Genomic DNA, 16,056 nt, shown 5'->3' on the forward strand with positions numbered 1-16,056 from the left:
AGTCAATTATTTTTCAAGATGGCTTATAATGGAGTTTGATAAGCAGGCCAGGATTTTTAAGATTTGATCAAGTTAATTATATACAAAAATTATCACCCAGAATTTAAAAAAATATTATTGGAAGTTGAGGCTTAAGATCCAAGAAAAACCCCTGAAAATTAAAAAGGGGTGTCCAAAGTGTGGCACTGTGGCTGTTTGTGGCCCTAGATTTTGTTAATCTGAATTTTCTCAAGCAGTCTCAGTATTTTTGGCATTTTTTAGGTTCAGAGTAACTGAAACCGTTTTGGCTGCTGCAGCTCCCTGTGTAGCTGAAACACTTGTTACATTTTAAAGCCTTCAAATAAGACACAGAAAAAAGAAACTATTGAAACAATGCCATAAATTAACACCAAATTATCAGTAAGTCATAAAACGGATAACGAGATTTAGCTTAATGTGTCAATGTAAAAACTTCTGCACACTTAAAGAAAAGCTGACTTTGCAAAAAGATTTGTTTTACATTTTAAATCTAAATTCTCAAACCTGCATGTTACTGATTTTAAATTACCCACTTTTTCTGATCTCTTTTTTTTATTTTCTGCCTTAGTAATATCACCAATATTAATTGAAGTAAATCAGAGTTTAAAAACAAGATTCTTTATTCTGCTATAAAACACATTAAAACATGCAGTTTCACTGTAAATGTACATAATTATTCATAACTGAATGTAGTAAAATCTAGTGATCCATGATATATCATCAGTATCGGCCGATATTACTAATTTAACATATCGGTACGCTTGATAAATAAAATTAGGCTAATATGAACCAATATTTGTTCGTATTTGTTGTTTTCTTTCCAAAGGTGTCAAAACGGTAGAGAAATGTATGCAATATTGATTATCGGCTGTAACAACAGTATTAAATATCACAACAAATCTTCATATCGGTGCGTTTCTAGTAAAGTCCTTAAAAAGTTATATGCAATGAGATGCTCCTAAACCCTGAAAATACAGCCACTTCTTTACAAGATTTTAAAAAATATATTGTAAAACCATAAAAACTTGGTCCATGTTGGTAAACATTTCAGCGATTCCGGTTCTGACCCGACGGGTCCGGTTCCGGTCATCGGCCCTGTCAAGAGCAGAAACAAGTCGGTCAGGATTTCCTCCTACAGCAGGTTAAAAGTTGATGCGTTTCCAAGGCAACCGACCTGCTGACTTTTAATGATTTCATCTCTGGTCTTGAAAACGGGCGCGTCCTCCACCACGATGCCTTCGGCCATTTCCTTCACTTTCTCCAGCAGCGCCGCGCTGTAGCTGCAGTTCGCAAACAGACCGGGTCAGTCGCTACAGAACAGCAGTTTTTACTGACAGAGAAGAAGAGGCATTTTTATTTGGACTGCAGTTTATGGATTAAAGAAGGTTCTGGCTTAAAAACTTAAAATATTTTTTTCATACCAGATCCGATTTTATTCGGTATTTTTCTCCCGTTTTCTAAAAAATAAATTACAAATAACATAAATATTTTCAATAAGGGGCTTTTATTCCAATCATCCCTCCTTTCAGTTGTACAACGGAGAATCACGGACAAGCTTTTGTTTACGAGAATATAGTCATATTTGCAAAAAAGATGCAATTTTACCAGAACGTCTTAAAATAAAGTTTTAATGAGAAAAATGTTTTCTATAAAGATCTGATGTGAGCGAATATTCTAAATACTCAGATGCTTCCATGATTGTTTCAAAGTCCTGCAAGTGATAATTTGATGCTGATGTGATAAAAGATGGAACATTTTCCTATACAGAAAACTTTGGTATACTCTGGATGGAAAAAAGAATATAAATGAATGTAAAGAAGAATGAAAGAAAAAAGAAATGTAGGTTGGAAGAATGGAAAGAAGAGATAGAATAGGAAACAAATAAAAGGAGGGACACGGAGGGAAGGATATAATTAAACAAAGTGGACAAATAAGGAAAGGAGGAAACTAAACTAAAGAGGAGTATGGGAGAACTGTAATTGTAATGGCGTCACAACAATTACACTTCCGGTGTAAATACTCCGATTATTTAAAACATCAGTTTTCATAATATAACTTTTAAACCTAGTTCTGCTAATTCCTAAAACATGAACTAATAAATATGTTGTGATTTATGGTTAATTTCGGCAAAAGGGGTTTGTGGTGCGTTCACGTACCGGCAGCCCATGAAGACGTTGTTGGCCCACACCATGGACAGGGAGAGCAGATGGTCCAGCCGATCCGTCTCAAAGTCGCTCATGTTCCGCAGGATGAACTCCCTCCGCGCCTCCCAGTGCTTGTCACTCTCCCAGTAACCCCGAAAGGTCTCCACCTGCTGGGCCGTGGCCCGGTTCTGCTGGATGAAATCTTGGACGTCGAGCGCAGACATCTTTCTCGTGTACGAAAACGCAACTTCCGGTGACGTATTTTCCCCAGCAGCGCCGCACTGTGGTGGTGGAGCGACATAGCAACTCACATGAAGCAAGGCCAGGTCAAATCGCTTCAAATTATTATGCGATTAACTCGCATTAAAATCTTTACAAATAAACCCGTTTACTCTGAAACTAATCTATGGATAGTTTACTTTTAATTTTCAATTAAGAATATTCATTAAATTTACAAAGACAGTCTTTTTGCCTGTTTTGTGCTTAATACAATGTATTAGGGCCATACTGAGGAACAAAGATTTAAAAATTGAATTATTAGGATTATCAGGATACTGCGAGAATGAATTTGTATGAGAATAACAAGAATAACATTACGAGAATAAAGTACAAATAATACGAGACTAAAATCATAATATTACAGGAATGTAGTTGTTACCAGAATAAAGTCGTAATATCATTACTTTTTTCTAGTAATACTACGACTTCATTCTCTTATGACTTTTTTCTCGTAATCCCTTCATTCTCATAATAACATGACTTTATTCTTGTAGTATTAGGACTTTATTTTCCTAATTTTATTTTTATTTATTTTCTTAGAAAGGTCCTACAGGTACGTTGTATGTTGTTGTATAAGGATCAGTGATTGATAGTCTGATGTAGCAAACTGACTTTTGAATAAAGGGGTAGATTATATAATTTTATTTTCTTCCAACTACTTCTTTTCATTAAGAACTTGTCTTTATATCAACTTGTGACAAATTCTTTTCAAACTGAAAATGAATGAAATAATAAATTCAAATAAAATATATGCCATTTTACTCATCTATTATATGTTATGTTGCATAATTTTCTAGGTCATGTGGAAGTTCAGTGAAACTACGCTAAATTTTTAGTTTAATTCAGTTTAATAGATGTTACATCTATTATCCAAATGTTGCCTATGAAACGAGCTACCTGTTGTTATCAACTATGGAAATAAATGTTTTAGATACTATTTGAAGGAAGCGCTGTAATATTTCCATTGAAATATTAAAAATAATCAATTTCAAAAGGTTATGCTACTGTGACCTATGTGGATCTGGTGGCTTCTCTTGGTGTGGTAATGAATGACAAGGGACTGCTCAGGCTGGCATCAGTTGTTTCTTTTATTCACCATCACATCAGTGATCCTCATGGCTCTGAGGATTACCCATAATACAGTGAAAATTACAGTGATTGCATAGTGTTTTTTTTTTTTTTTTTTTTTTTTTTTACAGCAAAGGAACAACCAGTGAGTGTCCTTTTCAAAGAAAGTAAAGCAATTAATTAAAATGTTCTGAAAAATAAAATAAAATGCTGACATTTTATTTACTGGATGCCATTTTAAAACAGTGCAAAAAACAAATTAACCATATCTTTATATAAAACTGTTTATATAAAACTCAGCCTTATGTTAACCATCTGCAAAATTAAACTAATCTATAGTGAATAAAAGGAAAACAACCTTTGTTTCTGTTGTAGCCATTGTGAACAAGGAGCGTGCCCACAGTATGCTAGCGTAATCACGTGCTTACGTAATGTACGTAATGTCAAAGTTCAAGGAAAAAGCGGGCTAGGTTTGGTGCTAGTTAGCTAGCTGGAGTTCAGGAAAGCAAGGCTAATGCTATATTTTCCTACGTTTACTTGAAGAAAAATGGCAAAGAGAGACTGGTGGACTTCATATCGAAACAAAGTAAGAAAATATCAGTTTGTATTATACTATGTAATTACAAACGACCTAAATCGATGTTTTTGTCTGCCACAATATACTGATTTAACATGTCTTTGTACACCGACACTTAAAGCCCTCGATTGAACATTTATGTCTGATAAACTGTGTTATTTAGTGTTCTGTCTTTATGTTTCTGTGTGAATTTAGACATTTTCGTGTAAATAATTTACCTAAAGCCGTCTCACTGCTGGCCTCTTTAGGTCGAACAGGACTTAAGCAGCTGAATTGTCCTATAACGGGGTTCAGCTTTCAGCAGATGAAAGCTGAAAACTTTGAATGCCAGCTGGAAAAAACTGTGGCCAGAATCAGCGCAAAACCCGATGAGAGGCTTGACGAGATCCGTCGCTCTACCGCAGATCCAGCTGTGAATCTCTGGGCAGCTTGGAGGAGACGCTTTACTGACACTCCGGATCACATTAAGGCCCGATTGATGAACATCCGCTGACCTGAAAACAGGTTTTGTTCTTTGGTTTCAATGTAGAGTATGTATTTATGCTGTATAATAATTGTAAAAACTAAAGGTAACTACTTCGCGGATTTCACTAATCGCGGGTTATTTTCGGAACGCAACCCCTAAGAAAAACGAGGGATCACTGTATTACAAAACAGTAAATATCTTGTATTTATTTAGAAAAATGTAACCAACAGAAGGTAAAAATACTTTTCACAACACGGCTTCGCCAAACGGACATATTGTAACCTTTTAAAGTTTTTTTTTTTTTTGCCAAAATATAATTTAGGAGAAAAACCCCACTTTTGGCCAAATATTACATACTAGGTAGGTGACGATAAAAAAAGTAGGTAATCAAACTGATGTTGATGAATGGGGTCTGAGATGTTTTTGTCATTTATGTGTCTTTCATCTGTCAATTGGAGTCATTAATGCTGCCACAGAGTTTTTATGCATATTAAGTAAAAACAAAAACATGCAAATATGACCAAAGTTGGGTACATGTACATTCTAACTCTCGCTCTTTGGTTACCTAGCAACTCACTCGCTCTTTGGTTGCCTAGCAACAACTTTTTGAGTAACTTGCACAGCAGTTTCAGGTTTCACCACTGTGCCTCATAACTGCTTAAAAATAAAAAATACAGCAGAGAAAACTGGATAAAACAGGAAAGGTTGTGACATCAGTTTGCTTTATTTCAGATAATTAAAACAAAAAACTGATCAATAATTGATATTGACTGATATGAAATATCTTGATAGGTTTTTCAGTCACAGTAATATGAAAATAAAGTTGAAGTAGTGTGAGAATAATGTCTTAATATTATAAGAATAAAGTCATATTATGAGGAGAATGAAGTAGTAATTTTATGACAACTCCAACACAAAATATAACAAAAAAAACTATTCAAGCTTTTTCTTATTAAAATTACTTATTTTTTCTTTCTGGTAAAATTGTTTCTTTATTCTGGTAATATAATTACCATGTTCTTGTAATAAATAGAAAATTATCAGAGATGACTGAAATAAAATGTACTTTTTGAAGAGATTTTCCGTAAATGTCATTTTTACTTAGAAAAACAGCAAGAACTAAAAAGTATTAAAATCTGATCTGGTATGAAAAGAATCTGATTTGACTTTACTTGTGAAATATGATTTTACGTCTCTGAGCCCTGGTCTCTGGATATCCACAAAGTTTTAAAAAAATGATGAAAGCACCTATAGGAACTGAGTGCTTCTTAAATTACCCCAGAAAAATGCGCCGGCAGGCACTTCTTTATGCAGCATGTTTTGGACCGCTTCCAAGTCATACAAGCCGCTGCTTTATTGAGAGAGCCGACCCATTAAGTTTACGACCATCGTTTCTCACCTTGAAATATCTCCTGATGCTGAAATAATCCTCTCTGGGCCGCCAGCGGTTTTCTGACCAGTCACCTGATGGACGCTGACTCAGGAGGAAATGGGGAAACACGTCCTGTCGGCCAAGAAAAACCCAGATGTGATCATTAAACGTTTGAAAATACAATACAAAAACACATTTCTTAAAAACGTCATTAAATTCTATAATCAGGTTTTTGCCCGAGGTTTTTCCATCTCTGTTGGACGATAAATTGTCCCAGAATTTAATGTGATAAACAATAAAATTGTTGTTTTGAGACCATTTTCAAATAATCAGAGGGTAAAATACCAAAAGTATGTACTAAAGTAAGAGTATCACTACTTCAACATATTGTTACTCAAGTCAAAGTAAAAATTAGCCATCCAAAAAAAATTTATATAAAGTTGCTCTAGTAAATGTAACTAGTTATTACCCAACTCTGCAAATAACATAATGGCATCTATGAAATAATTATGTAAGAACACATTCTCAAAGATCAATAAACTTTACATTCTAACATTGGAACTGGAAAACATTTTAAATATCCAAAGTAAATAAACAAAAAACAGAACAAATAAAATGAATTCTCAGGTCTCTGTAAACAAAATTGTCCTTCAAAAAAAGTTTTACTTTAGACCAAAAGACTAAACTGAAAATTTTATCATCTGGTTTTTGGTAGAATGAGAAAAATGATCAATCATGCTTATGTAAATTATTGAGTTTGTTTTAATTTATCATGTTTCCATTTGGTGAAGAAGGAAGTTGCTCTCAGTGTCTTCAGAGGTTTTTGTGTCGTTTAATTCAGTGGTTCTTGGTGCAGCGCCCCCACAGGCCAGGAGGGGGACAGGTTGCTCAAAGGGTTTGGTTGAGAATTACGGCCAGGCTAAGAAAATGAAAAACTTAAATAACAAGAATAAATTCATAAAATTACTAGATGTCATAATATTACAAAAATAAACTGTCATGAGAATAACGTTGACACAACACAAGAATAAAGTCAAAATATTATGACTTTATTCTCATGATTTAAATTTTTATTTCCTCTTATTATGGCCCTAATGCTCTGAGTGTTTCACATTCAGTACAGTGTGAAATCAAACTGCAGCACCTGAACATTTAACAAATGTTGCAACTTTGGACCCTAAACGAACCGAACCGGTCCCTAAGCAGTTCCAGGCCTGGAGAAGCACGCTTGGAACCGCTTATCCAGACAGATGAGATTCTGAAAGCTCCTTTCAGCTGCACCAGGTGTCAGACAGAGGAGAGACGCAGGGAGGAAGTGAAAAACTGCGTGTGCTGCTGTTTTGCTCAAAGTGAAATGAGGCGGTGAAGGACGTGAGGAGGGATTTCTCTGGCAGCCATTCAAATGAAGCAGCACCATCCCACTCATTTGTTTTTCACCTTCTCCAGGACAAACTGGAGGCAGAAACAGCGTTCCATCAGGAAACACCCTGTGATCGTCTCCCTTATGCGCTCTGATGTAATTTCCTCTCTGATGTGATGCATGCATTGTTTATTGAAGTATCACACTATTGCAGATTTCTCTAGTTTCTAACATAAACCCGTTTCATGTTATTGTTTACATCTGGAAATTTCGCGCTTGCGCACAAAGCTGGAGAGTTGGTGTTTGGGTCGCCTTTTTAAAATTTTTAAACTGAACTGAATTACACCAAATTCTGCAACACATCTGCATGTTAAGGTTGTCATAGTCAAGCTAACATAGCTGACCTACTTTCCTCTCCCTTGTTGTTTTTTATAATTCAAACTTTTTCCTTGTTATCAAATTGTTTAATGTTGACTATTAGCAGCAAAGCACTGCGTCCATTTTTCTTTAAGTATCAGACGTACATTTAAGATTTAGCATATCACATTGACAGTTTGACAGCTAACACCAATGCTAGCCATCGTTAGTGAGTATAATGTGTTATACTATCACAAGATATTACTAATAACAGTAAAAAATGATAGATAATAGCGAATCAAAACTGTCTTTTAGTTTTTTGGGGTCTTTTTTGTATTTTTATCTCCAAATTGTGGGGCTGGAAGTTTGAAAACTGACCTTAAAAATGCTTGAAAAGTTCTTGAATTTTACTGTTTGAAAAATGAACGAACCTTGTTTTTAGCTGCATTCGCTGCAAATAAATACATTTTTATTTTATTTTGAAAAATTAAATTTAATTATTTTATATGGATTTTAAAATTTCTAATATTGCATTAAAAATTAAAGTGGTGAAATTAAAAAATGCAAGAAGTGGCAACCTTCTTTGTCCGATTAATCGTCAAAATAACGAATATTTAGATTCCTTCTGTCCAGTATTCAGAAATGCTTCATCAAACCGGCAGGTGAAGCTTCAATATCCATCCTGTCCTCACGGGGGCGCTGCAACCTCACATTTGTCAGAGTAGGAAGTACAGTTTTCTGTAACCGTGAATTGAAAGTACGCCATAAATATGGCGCCAAAATAGTTTTCAAGCAGATGATAAGATCGGATTTTTTCCTGCCTTCCTCTCTGTGTTGTTGTCGATCTTTTGATTATTTTTAAAAATCTTTTCTCTGCTGTTTGCAGCTCCAGACTCGCCTTTGCATATATTTTTTGCAGCGCGGTGTTGCAGGCATTCACCGGCCGGAGGAGCGACTGGAGACGAGCTCAGATCTGGGTTTTATTTCTCAACCAGCACCGTTGCCTTACTGGCGTGCGGTGTTTTTTCTGACTCATCCTGTGGAAATATATCCCCGTTTTTTATTTTTTTGGTTCAGCCACCCTCCTTCCTCTGCTTCCCCAGCCTCCTTCTCCTCCTCCCGCTGGCTCCGAAAGAGGAAAACAGCCGGATAGGGACTCCTCCACGTTTCGGCTGCTATTTTTATTTAGATTTTTTATTTAATTTTTTTTTTTTTTTGCAAAATGCGACATGCTTTCCATGTTGCGCGCATCTCGGAGCCTGGCACGCCGGCGGTAGCGCTGCGTTTGGTTTCCTACTGACTGCTCGCCACTTTTCTCTCCGGGTTTGTGTTCAGGAGTGGGATTTTACACATTTTGGATTCGGACTCCTGTCTTTGACGCGCTGTCAACACGCAGTGCAAAGGGGAGGGGAGGCCGGGAGAAGAGGGACAGTCCTGTCACCCTGCGTGGTTTAAGTGTCCGGTGTGTGTGTGTGTGCGCGCGTGTGTGTGCGTGTGTGTATGGGGGGATGTTTAGCAGCACCAACCCTCTGCTGGTAAACTACATGTGCCTGCTCCAGATGATCTCCTAAATCTGATCTAATCCAGGACTGAGGACGTCTGTGAATCCAAAGCTGACTCCTACCAAGGTACGGAAAGCATTTATTTATTCACGCCTTTAAAATGGATGCGAGCTGCGTTCAGGGCTCCCGTGTTGCGTTCAGGACCTCTGAAGTCCACTCCGCTGCGCTCTGGCAGCGCTAGGCCGGCGGCTGTGTGCGCACTTGGCAGGTTTTGGAAGCGGAAATGCATTTTATCTGAGGCTTTGCGGGAAAATGAAACGAGGAATCCAGCAGGCAGGTAAACTTGACCGCTGCTGGAGAATGTTCCAGTCGGTTTTATTTTACAGTCGCTGCAGCGCGGAATGTGCGTTTTAAACAAGCCACTCATGTCTAGACTCATGCACGCATGATGAAAGTTGCGTGGAGAGAACCAGCAGGAGGAAGAGGAGGCAGCTGAACGTTTTGCAGCAGCAGAGGGATGTGCATGCTCTTTTTATTTCATTCCTGGGGGAAATCTAGCAAATATTCAGCAGAGAACGGCGATGTGTGGCGCTTAGGGAGGCTGAGCACGCAAGCTCACGCATGCACACATCAAGAAATTAGAGCAACTCATCTCCTCTTCCTCCATCAGCCTCCTCCTCCTCCTCCTGCTGCTGCTGCTGCTGCGTGCTGTGCAGCTACGGTTGGCTCAGGGAGAGGGGGGAGTGGCTGTTGTTTACCTCCAGTCAGAGCTGGATCTGTGTGTGTGTGTGTGTGTGTGTGTGTGGGTGTGTGTGTGTGTGTGTGTGTGTGCATCAAACAACCACAAACCCCCTTGTACTTGACATCTGCCGTCTTAAAATCCTTGAAAATTATTGAAATTAATTTTTTCAAGGTTTGGAAAGTGCTTGATTTCGGTTCTGTATAAGAGGAAGCATATGTATGTATTTTATTTAATACTTTGTTTTACTTAATACGTTGTAAAATATGCATTTTTTATTTTATATGACTCAAAGTAAAGCAATAATCAAATTAAAACTGACCAAACTTCTCTTGCTTTAGGTTAGTCAGTTACTATCAGAATTGAATATCTTTAATATTTTGTTATATCTTAGTTCACCTGGTAGAATGTAATATACCATCACAAGATGGAGGCAAATTGAAACAGTCTTTTTTGTCTTAGCTGTCTAATATTTGTATTTTATTTGTGGTGCTGGTAAAGTTTGAAAACATCTTTTGAAAATGTTTGAACTTCATTTAGCGGTGCACCGATTCCAGTTTTTAGGCTGATCTCCGATTACTGACCTTTAAAAAGCCTGACCTGTTTTGGCCGATACCAATTTGTTTTGTCTGAAATGTTGCTAAACATATGAAGAAAGTCGCTGCGTTATCACCTCCAGGATTAGGTTGTAACTAGTTACATTTACCCAATTAGATTTACTTGAGTAACTTTTATGAAAAAAAATTGCTTAAAAATTTACTTTTTTTTACTGTATTGTACTTTTTGCTTTTACTTGGGTGATTTTATTATAAAGTATTTTTACTCTTGAGTAAAATCTCTGGATTTTCTTCCCACTTAATGAAAAACAAACATGTTTTAGCTACAAATCCACCAGACTGAGACTCACCTGCAGTTTCTATTAAGGTTTCTGAAGTTTTTTAGTGAAAAAAATGATTTTAAAACATTTTATTTTGCTTGATTTGTTATTTTTTGTTACTTGTTACTATGGAGCAAAATTATTGTCATTTTGGTTTCTAAATAGCAAAATTTCCACTTTACTTTATATTTTGGTCCATCTGATGATGACATTTTTAAATATTAAATGATATTTTGATCAGTTACTCCGTACCTAATTTTGAACTTTTGTACTTTTGAGTAATTTCTTGGATGTGTACTTTTTACTAGAGTAAAACCACGTTAAAGTATTTCCACTTTTTCTGGAGTATTGTTTTGAATACTCTCCCCTCTGACTGGTCACCTGCTCATCAGTTCTCACCTGGAGGCAAACCTGGAATCTTCCTGGAGTTGTTAAATTCTCCTAAATGTGGCAGCAGAACCTCCTCATGCAGCTCACACACATCACTGTCATACAAAGACATCTTCTACACACACACACACACACACACACTCTGACTCCTCTCTGAAGTCAGCTGCAGTGTGTGTCTCTCCTCCTGCTGGGTATCAAACTGACTCTTGGTGTTTGGGATTCGTTTGTATCTCCGTCTTTGTGGCTCTAGTTTCTCTTCCTTTCTGCCTGTTTCTACTTTGCGTCCGCCACCGTGCCAACCAGCCGTCCGTATCCCAAACAGCCGTAGGGTGACGCTCATCGTCCAACTTCCTGTGAAAGCCTCTTTAGCCCGACATGTGCAGGTGTAGCATCGTGTGTTTCCCATGCCTTTAATCGCTGAGCTCTGATTGGTTGGAGAAGGGGGTAAGGACCCCCACGTGATGCACTGTATCACATTAGCGGCTACGCTAACAGGAGGAGGAGGGATGGTGCTCATGAATGGAGGTCTGACGTCATGTAGCCTGAATCCCCCTCTGACACACACACACACACACACACACACACACACACACACACACACACACACACACGTATGTATGTACTGACATGGATTTAGACGGCTGCAGGCGGATTCAGAAATGTGTGTCATGTGAGACGGGAACCAATGAAACGCAGGGATTGGTGTGTGTTGCTGTATCTCTGAGGATGTTATCTACTACAGGCTTTTTTTATTGGAGTGTGTGGATGTTGTTACTGACTAAAGCTGCAGTTTGTAAATGTGTAAAAAATAAATATGTTTATTTTTTACACATTTGTTAAAACTGTCTCCATGTTGTGATAGTTTTTTATGAGACAAATCTGTGAAAAGATCAATGTCTTCCACTTCCTTCCTGAGCTGCTGTGTCTGACTGAAGAAATGCACCAAGAACAACCAAATAGAGCCAGGAGGCGGGGCTTAGCGCTGACAGTCATTCTCATGTACTTGCTGCTAAATGTGCTAATGGTGGATAAACAACTTACTGTTACAGGAAAACAGTTTAATTGCTGTCATCTGTGACTATGCTAACTAGCTTTAGCATTTTCAACATGCTGCAGTATAGAGATTAATAGGCCTGTTGGAATTAGCAATAAATGAATAAATTGCATGATAAATTAAAAGGAGCTCATTAATTTCCATGATTTTTTATTTTTCTCTTTCTGGATGATAAAAGTTTTCAGTTTGGTGTTTTGGTCTCCTCTAAACCTGTTTTGAAGGATAATTTGGCTTCATAATTAATTTGATCTGATTCTGTTGTTTTATTTATTTTCGATATTTAAAATGTCTTCCAGTTCCAGTGTTAAATGTTCATTAAAATTTACAATTTATCTGAATTTAAATCTTTGAATTTAAAATGAAACCCAAACGACCATTTCTTTGTTGTTCTTCAGTTATAATGAACCATAATAACATGTCATTATTTCTATAAGGGCTACACACCATGAAGCTGATGCTAAAATTGGTCCAGATACATAAAAAATGTTTCTAGTTCTTCAAAAAATATTTATAAATATTGATAGCAGGCCTGTCATGTAACACATTTTGCTGGACGATAAATTGTCCCAGACATTATTGTAATATAATATTGTTCATTCTTAAAGATCAATAAACTTTAAATTCTAATGATCATCTAACACTGGAACTGGAAGACATTTTAAATATCCAGAATAAAAAAACAAAACAACAAAAACAACAGAATCCCTGGAAGCCAGACCAAAACACCAGACTGAAGACTTTTATCATCCAGGGTTTGGTAGAAAGAAAAAAAATGGAAATTATTGAGCTTGTTTTAATTTATCCTGTGATTTATTGATTTGTTGCTTAGTTGGTAAAGACCTGCTTAAAACATGATTTTATTTTTATTCTTTATACAGAGTTACAACTTAAAAAGCAAAAATATCCTCTGATCATTTGCTGTTTTTTAGATCAACAAGCTACAAACCAACCAGGAAGAGTTTAGGAGGGAAAAAGCACAATGCACAGCACAATGCTGTTAATACAACACCCTCCTGACAAACACTTTATCAGCAAAAAATAAAAGAAAAATGTCTTATGACTTTTGCACAGAGCAACACAGAGCTGGATGTTTGTATTTAATTATAGTAACTGGACGGTGCAGTGAATGCTGAGGCCAAGTGTTCGTTGATGACCCTGCTGAGCCCTGAAGCCTCATTAGCCTGTGTTAGCCTGTGTTAGCTTGTGTTAGCTAACACAGGCTAACACACGGAAACACACGTGTGTTAGCGTGTGTTTCTGTTTCGGTGTGTGTTGGTGTTCATGTTAACACCCTGTTCAGTGGGCGGGCGCCGATCTCAGGCTTCACATGCAGAGGGGGCGTCTTCATTTAAACCCCTTTTCCTTTAATTTGATCCCTTTCTGCGTCAGTGAGGCTGATCCATGGTTTTTAGTTTCATCACATCGTTAAAGAATGTCTCACTTTGTTTCTGAATGTTTTTTAGAAGGAAGCAAAACAGTTTTAGTTTTGTTTTATTTATTGGTAAGATTTTGTGTTTTTGCAGTGCATCATAGCATTTACTGTTTTGTAGGGATTCTTAATAGACTGCTATTAGCTAACCTGCTATCGCTGTGGTAGCTAAATCACAGCGATGGCAGATTAGTTAGTTTAAAACTGGTGCTCCACTGATAATCTGTTGGCTGCCTTATTTTATAGATTTTTTTTAACTGAAGCACACCGAATTATGCAGCACATCTACATTTGAAGTCAAGCTAGCATAACTGACCTACTTCCCTCGCAATTTTTTTTAGATTCAAACTTTTCCTGACCGTGTTATCAGTCAGGAAAACTGACCTCTTTGTTTTGTCGGTGTTGGCAATTAGCAGCAAAGCTCTGCGTGGCTTTTTCTTCAATGAACCAGGCGTACATTAAAGATTTAGCCGTTATGTCGATAACGACAACTAAAACCAGTGCTAGTTATTGTTAGCGATCAGCTTTATTGCGCTCATGTCGTCACGTTGCAACGTGTTTGTAGATGTTACAGATGTCTGTACTATGAGCCAAATATCAGCATAAAGTGGTGATAAATTTTGCCCATCATTTGGATGCAGCCACTGCTTTTCAAAACGGAAAGTAAATGGACTCTGCTTTAAAATTAGATGGGACTTATTCTGATTGATCACATTTTCTTTAAATACGGATTAATGTTTTAACTGCTTTTCTGATGTACGAATTTGTCAGACAGGATTTATATTTATAACAACCAGCCTTCTCCTAGTGTTCATAGCTGGTACTGCAGGTGAAAACATCTTGTTTTTCTTCTCAGTTTGTTTGTCATGATGCATTCAGAGCTTTTTGTCTGTGGTAAACACAGTGCTGCCTCTGAGTCATGGTGTCTCCTCATGGATAAAGATAAAAATAAAACCCGTGTGCCGGAACTATTAACATTTTATTACACACTTTAGTACTTCCCCCCGTTTCCTTCCTGATGTTCAGGTCTTTCTATATTTGTCTCTGCTTGCTATCACCAACATTTATAATCAGATATTAAAGTCTGAGGATGTAAACACATTGATGGCAGATGCTTCCTGAACTCAGACGGGATTCGCTTTAGGAATATGGATGTTTGATGAGAAGCAGCAAAATGTCCAACCTTTCTTTGCTGCTTTCAACACTCACTGCTCCCTTTTTTATTAATGTTTTTCTGATTTACTTTGCTTAGATGCAAAACATTGCACAGGTAATAAATGAGACTGTCACTGAAAATAAACTCAAAAAGTGAAACTCAAACAAAAGGAAAATCAAGGAATCAAATGAAAACAATTGGCATATTCTGCAGTTTTTTATTAACTATTTAAAACAAATTAAATCCTAATGAAATACAAATAAACAAATAGTAAATTTTTAAAGTATGTAAACATTCTAGTGTCTGAAATCCAACAACATAGTGTTCCTTTAGTGTGCACTTGATTAATTATCCCAGAATTTATTGCGATAACAATATTGGTGTTTCCATCTAATATAATGATAATGACATAATAATAATGCAAGAATCCAATAAACTGGAAGACATTTTAAATATCCAAGATGAATAAACAAAACAAGAAATAATATAAATTATAAAGCCTCTGCAAACAAAATTATTCTTCCAAAAAAGGTTTAGTTGAGACCAAAAACCAGACTGAAGAGAGAAATGATAAATCTAGCAAATGGAAACTATTGATTTAATTTACCACATGATTAAGTGATTTATAGTGACGGCCTGTTGGTGCCAACTGCTCCAGTTCAAACCTTTTGTCTTCACCAAGTTAGAGAGGAATCCATGAAGCGTCTCACTGAGCCTGACCACTCACTCACTCACTCACTCACTCACTCACTCACTCACTCACTCACTCACTCACTCACTCACTCACTCACTCCCTTTCTATCTCACTCACTCCCTTTCTTCCTCCCTCACTCCTTCACTCCCTTCCTCCCTTCCTCACTCCCTTCCTCCCTTCCTTCCTCCCTAGGTCCCTGCTCCCTGAGGCCCATACGGGTTGATGGAATGGTGGCGCTGATATCAGCATCACAGAGTGACTCATGGCTCTTCTTCCAGTTAGTCACGAGACAGCGGTGTGTGTGTGTGTGTGTGTGTGCGCGCGTTTGTTTGTAATACCTTGTGGGGACGATTTTCCTGACATATACTACGTTGTGGGGACCAATTGCTCCTCGTGGGGACCGGAGCCTGGTCCCCACGAGGGGAAACCCTGTTTTTGGGTCAGGGGTCAGAGTTAGGGCTAAGGTATGAATTGAGTTTTGGTTGGTTAGGGTTAGGGAAAGGGTAAAGGTCAGGTTTAGGCTGTAGAAATGAATGGAAGTCAATGGGAAGTCCCCACAAAGATAGCAACACAA

The 16,056-nt window shown here is 37.3% G+C and overlaps 2 protein-coding genes across 2 annotated transcripts in view; one reads left to right on the forward strand and one right to left on the reverse strand.

Annotated features, from left to right (window-relative positions):
• Positions 1-620: 620 nt before the first annotated feature.
• On the reverse strand, positions 621-2,431 carry xtbd1 (XRN2 binding domain containing 1). The gene is made up of 3 exons (XM_014985167.2): positions 2,175-2,431; positions 1,193-1,298; positions 621-1,113 (listed from the first exon to the last, which is right to left on the reverse strand). Exons 1-3 carry the CDS (start codon positions 2,384-2,386, stop codon positions 1,105-1,107), a joined length of 327 nt encoding a protein of 108 aa, XP_014840653.1. The 5' UTR covers positions 2,387-2,431; the 3' UTR covers positions 621-1,104.
• A 5,939-nt stretch (positions 2,432-8,370) lies between these two features.
• The window catches only part of jade2 (jade family PHD finger 2), a 153,230-nt gene continuing 145,544 nt past the window's right edge, over positions 8,371-16,056 (forward strand). Inside the window, exon 1 of the mRNA XM_014985165.2 lies at positions 8,371-9,269. The gene's annotated coding sequence lies outside the window, so the exon portion shown is untranslated. The remainder of the gene's footprint in view (positions 9,270-16,056) is intronic.

Source organism: Poecilia mexicana, unplaced genomic scaffold, assembly GCF_051168715.1.
Source record: "Poecilia mexicana isolate PSO_F unplaced genomic scaffold, ASM5116871v1 scaffold_14, whole genome shotgun sequence".
In the NCBI taxonomy this organism is placed as follows: Eukaryota; Metazoa; Chordata; class Actinopteri; order Cyprinodontiformes; family Poeciliidae; genus Poecilia; species Poecilia mexicana.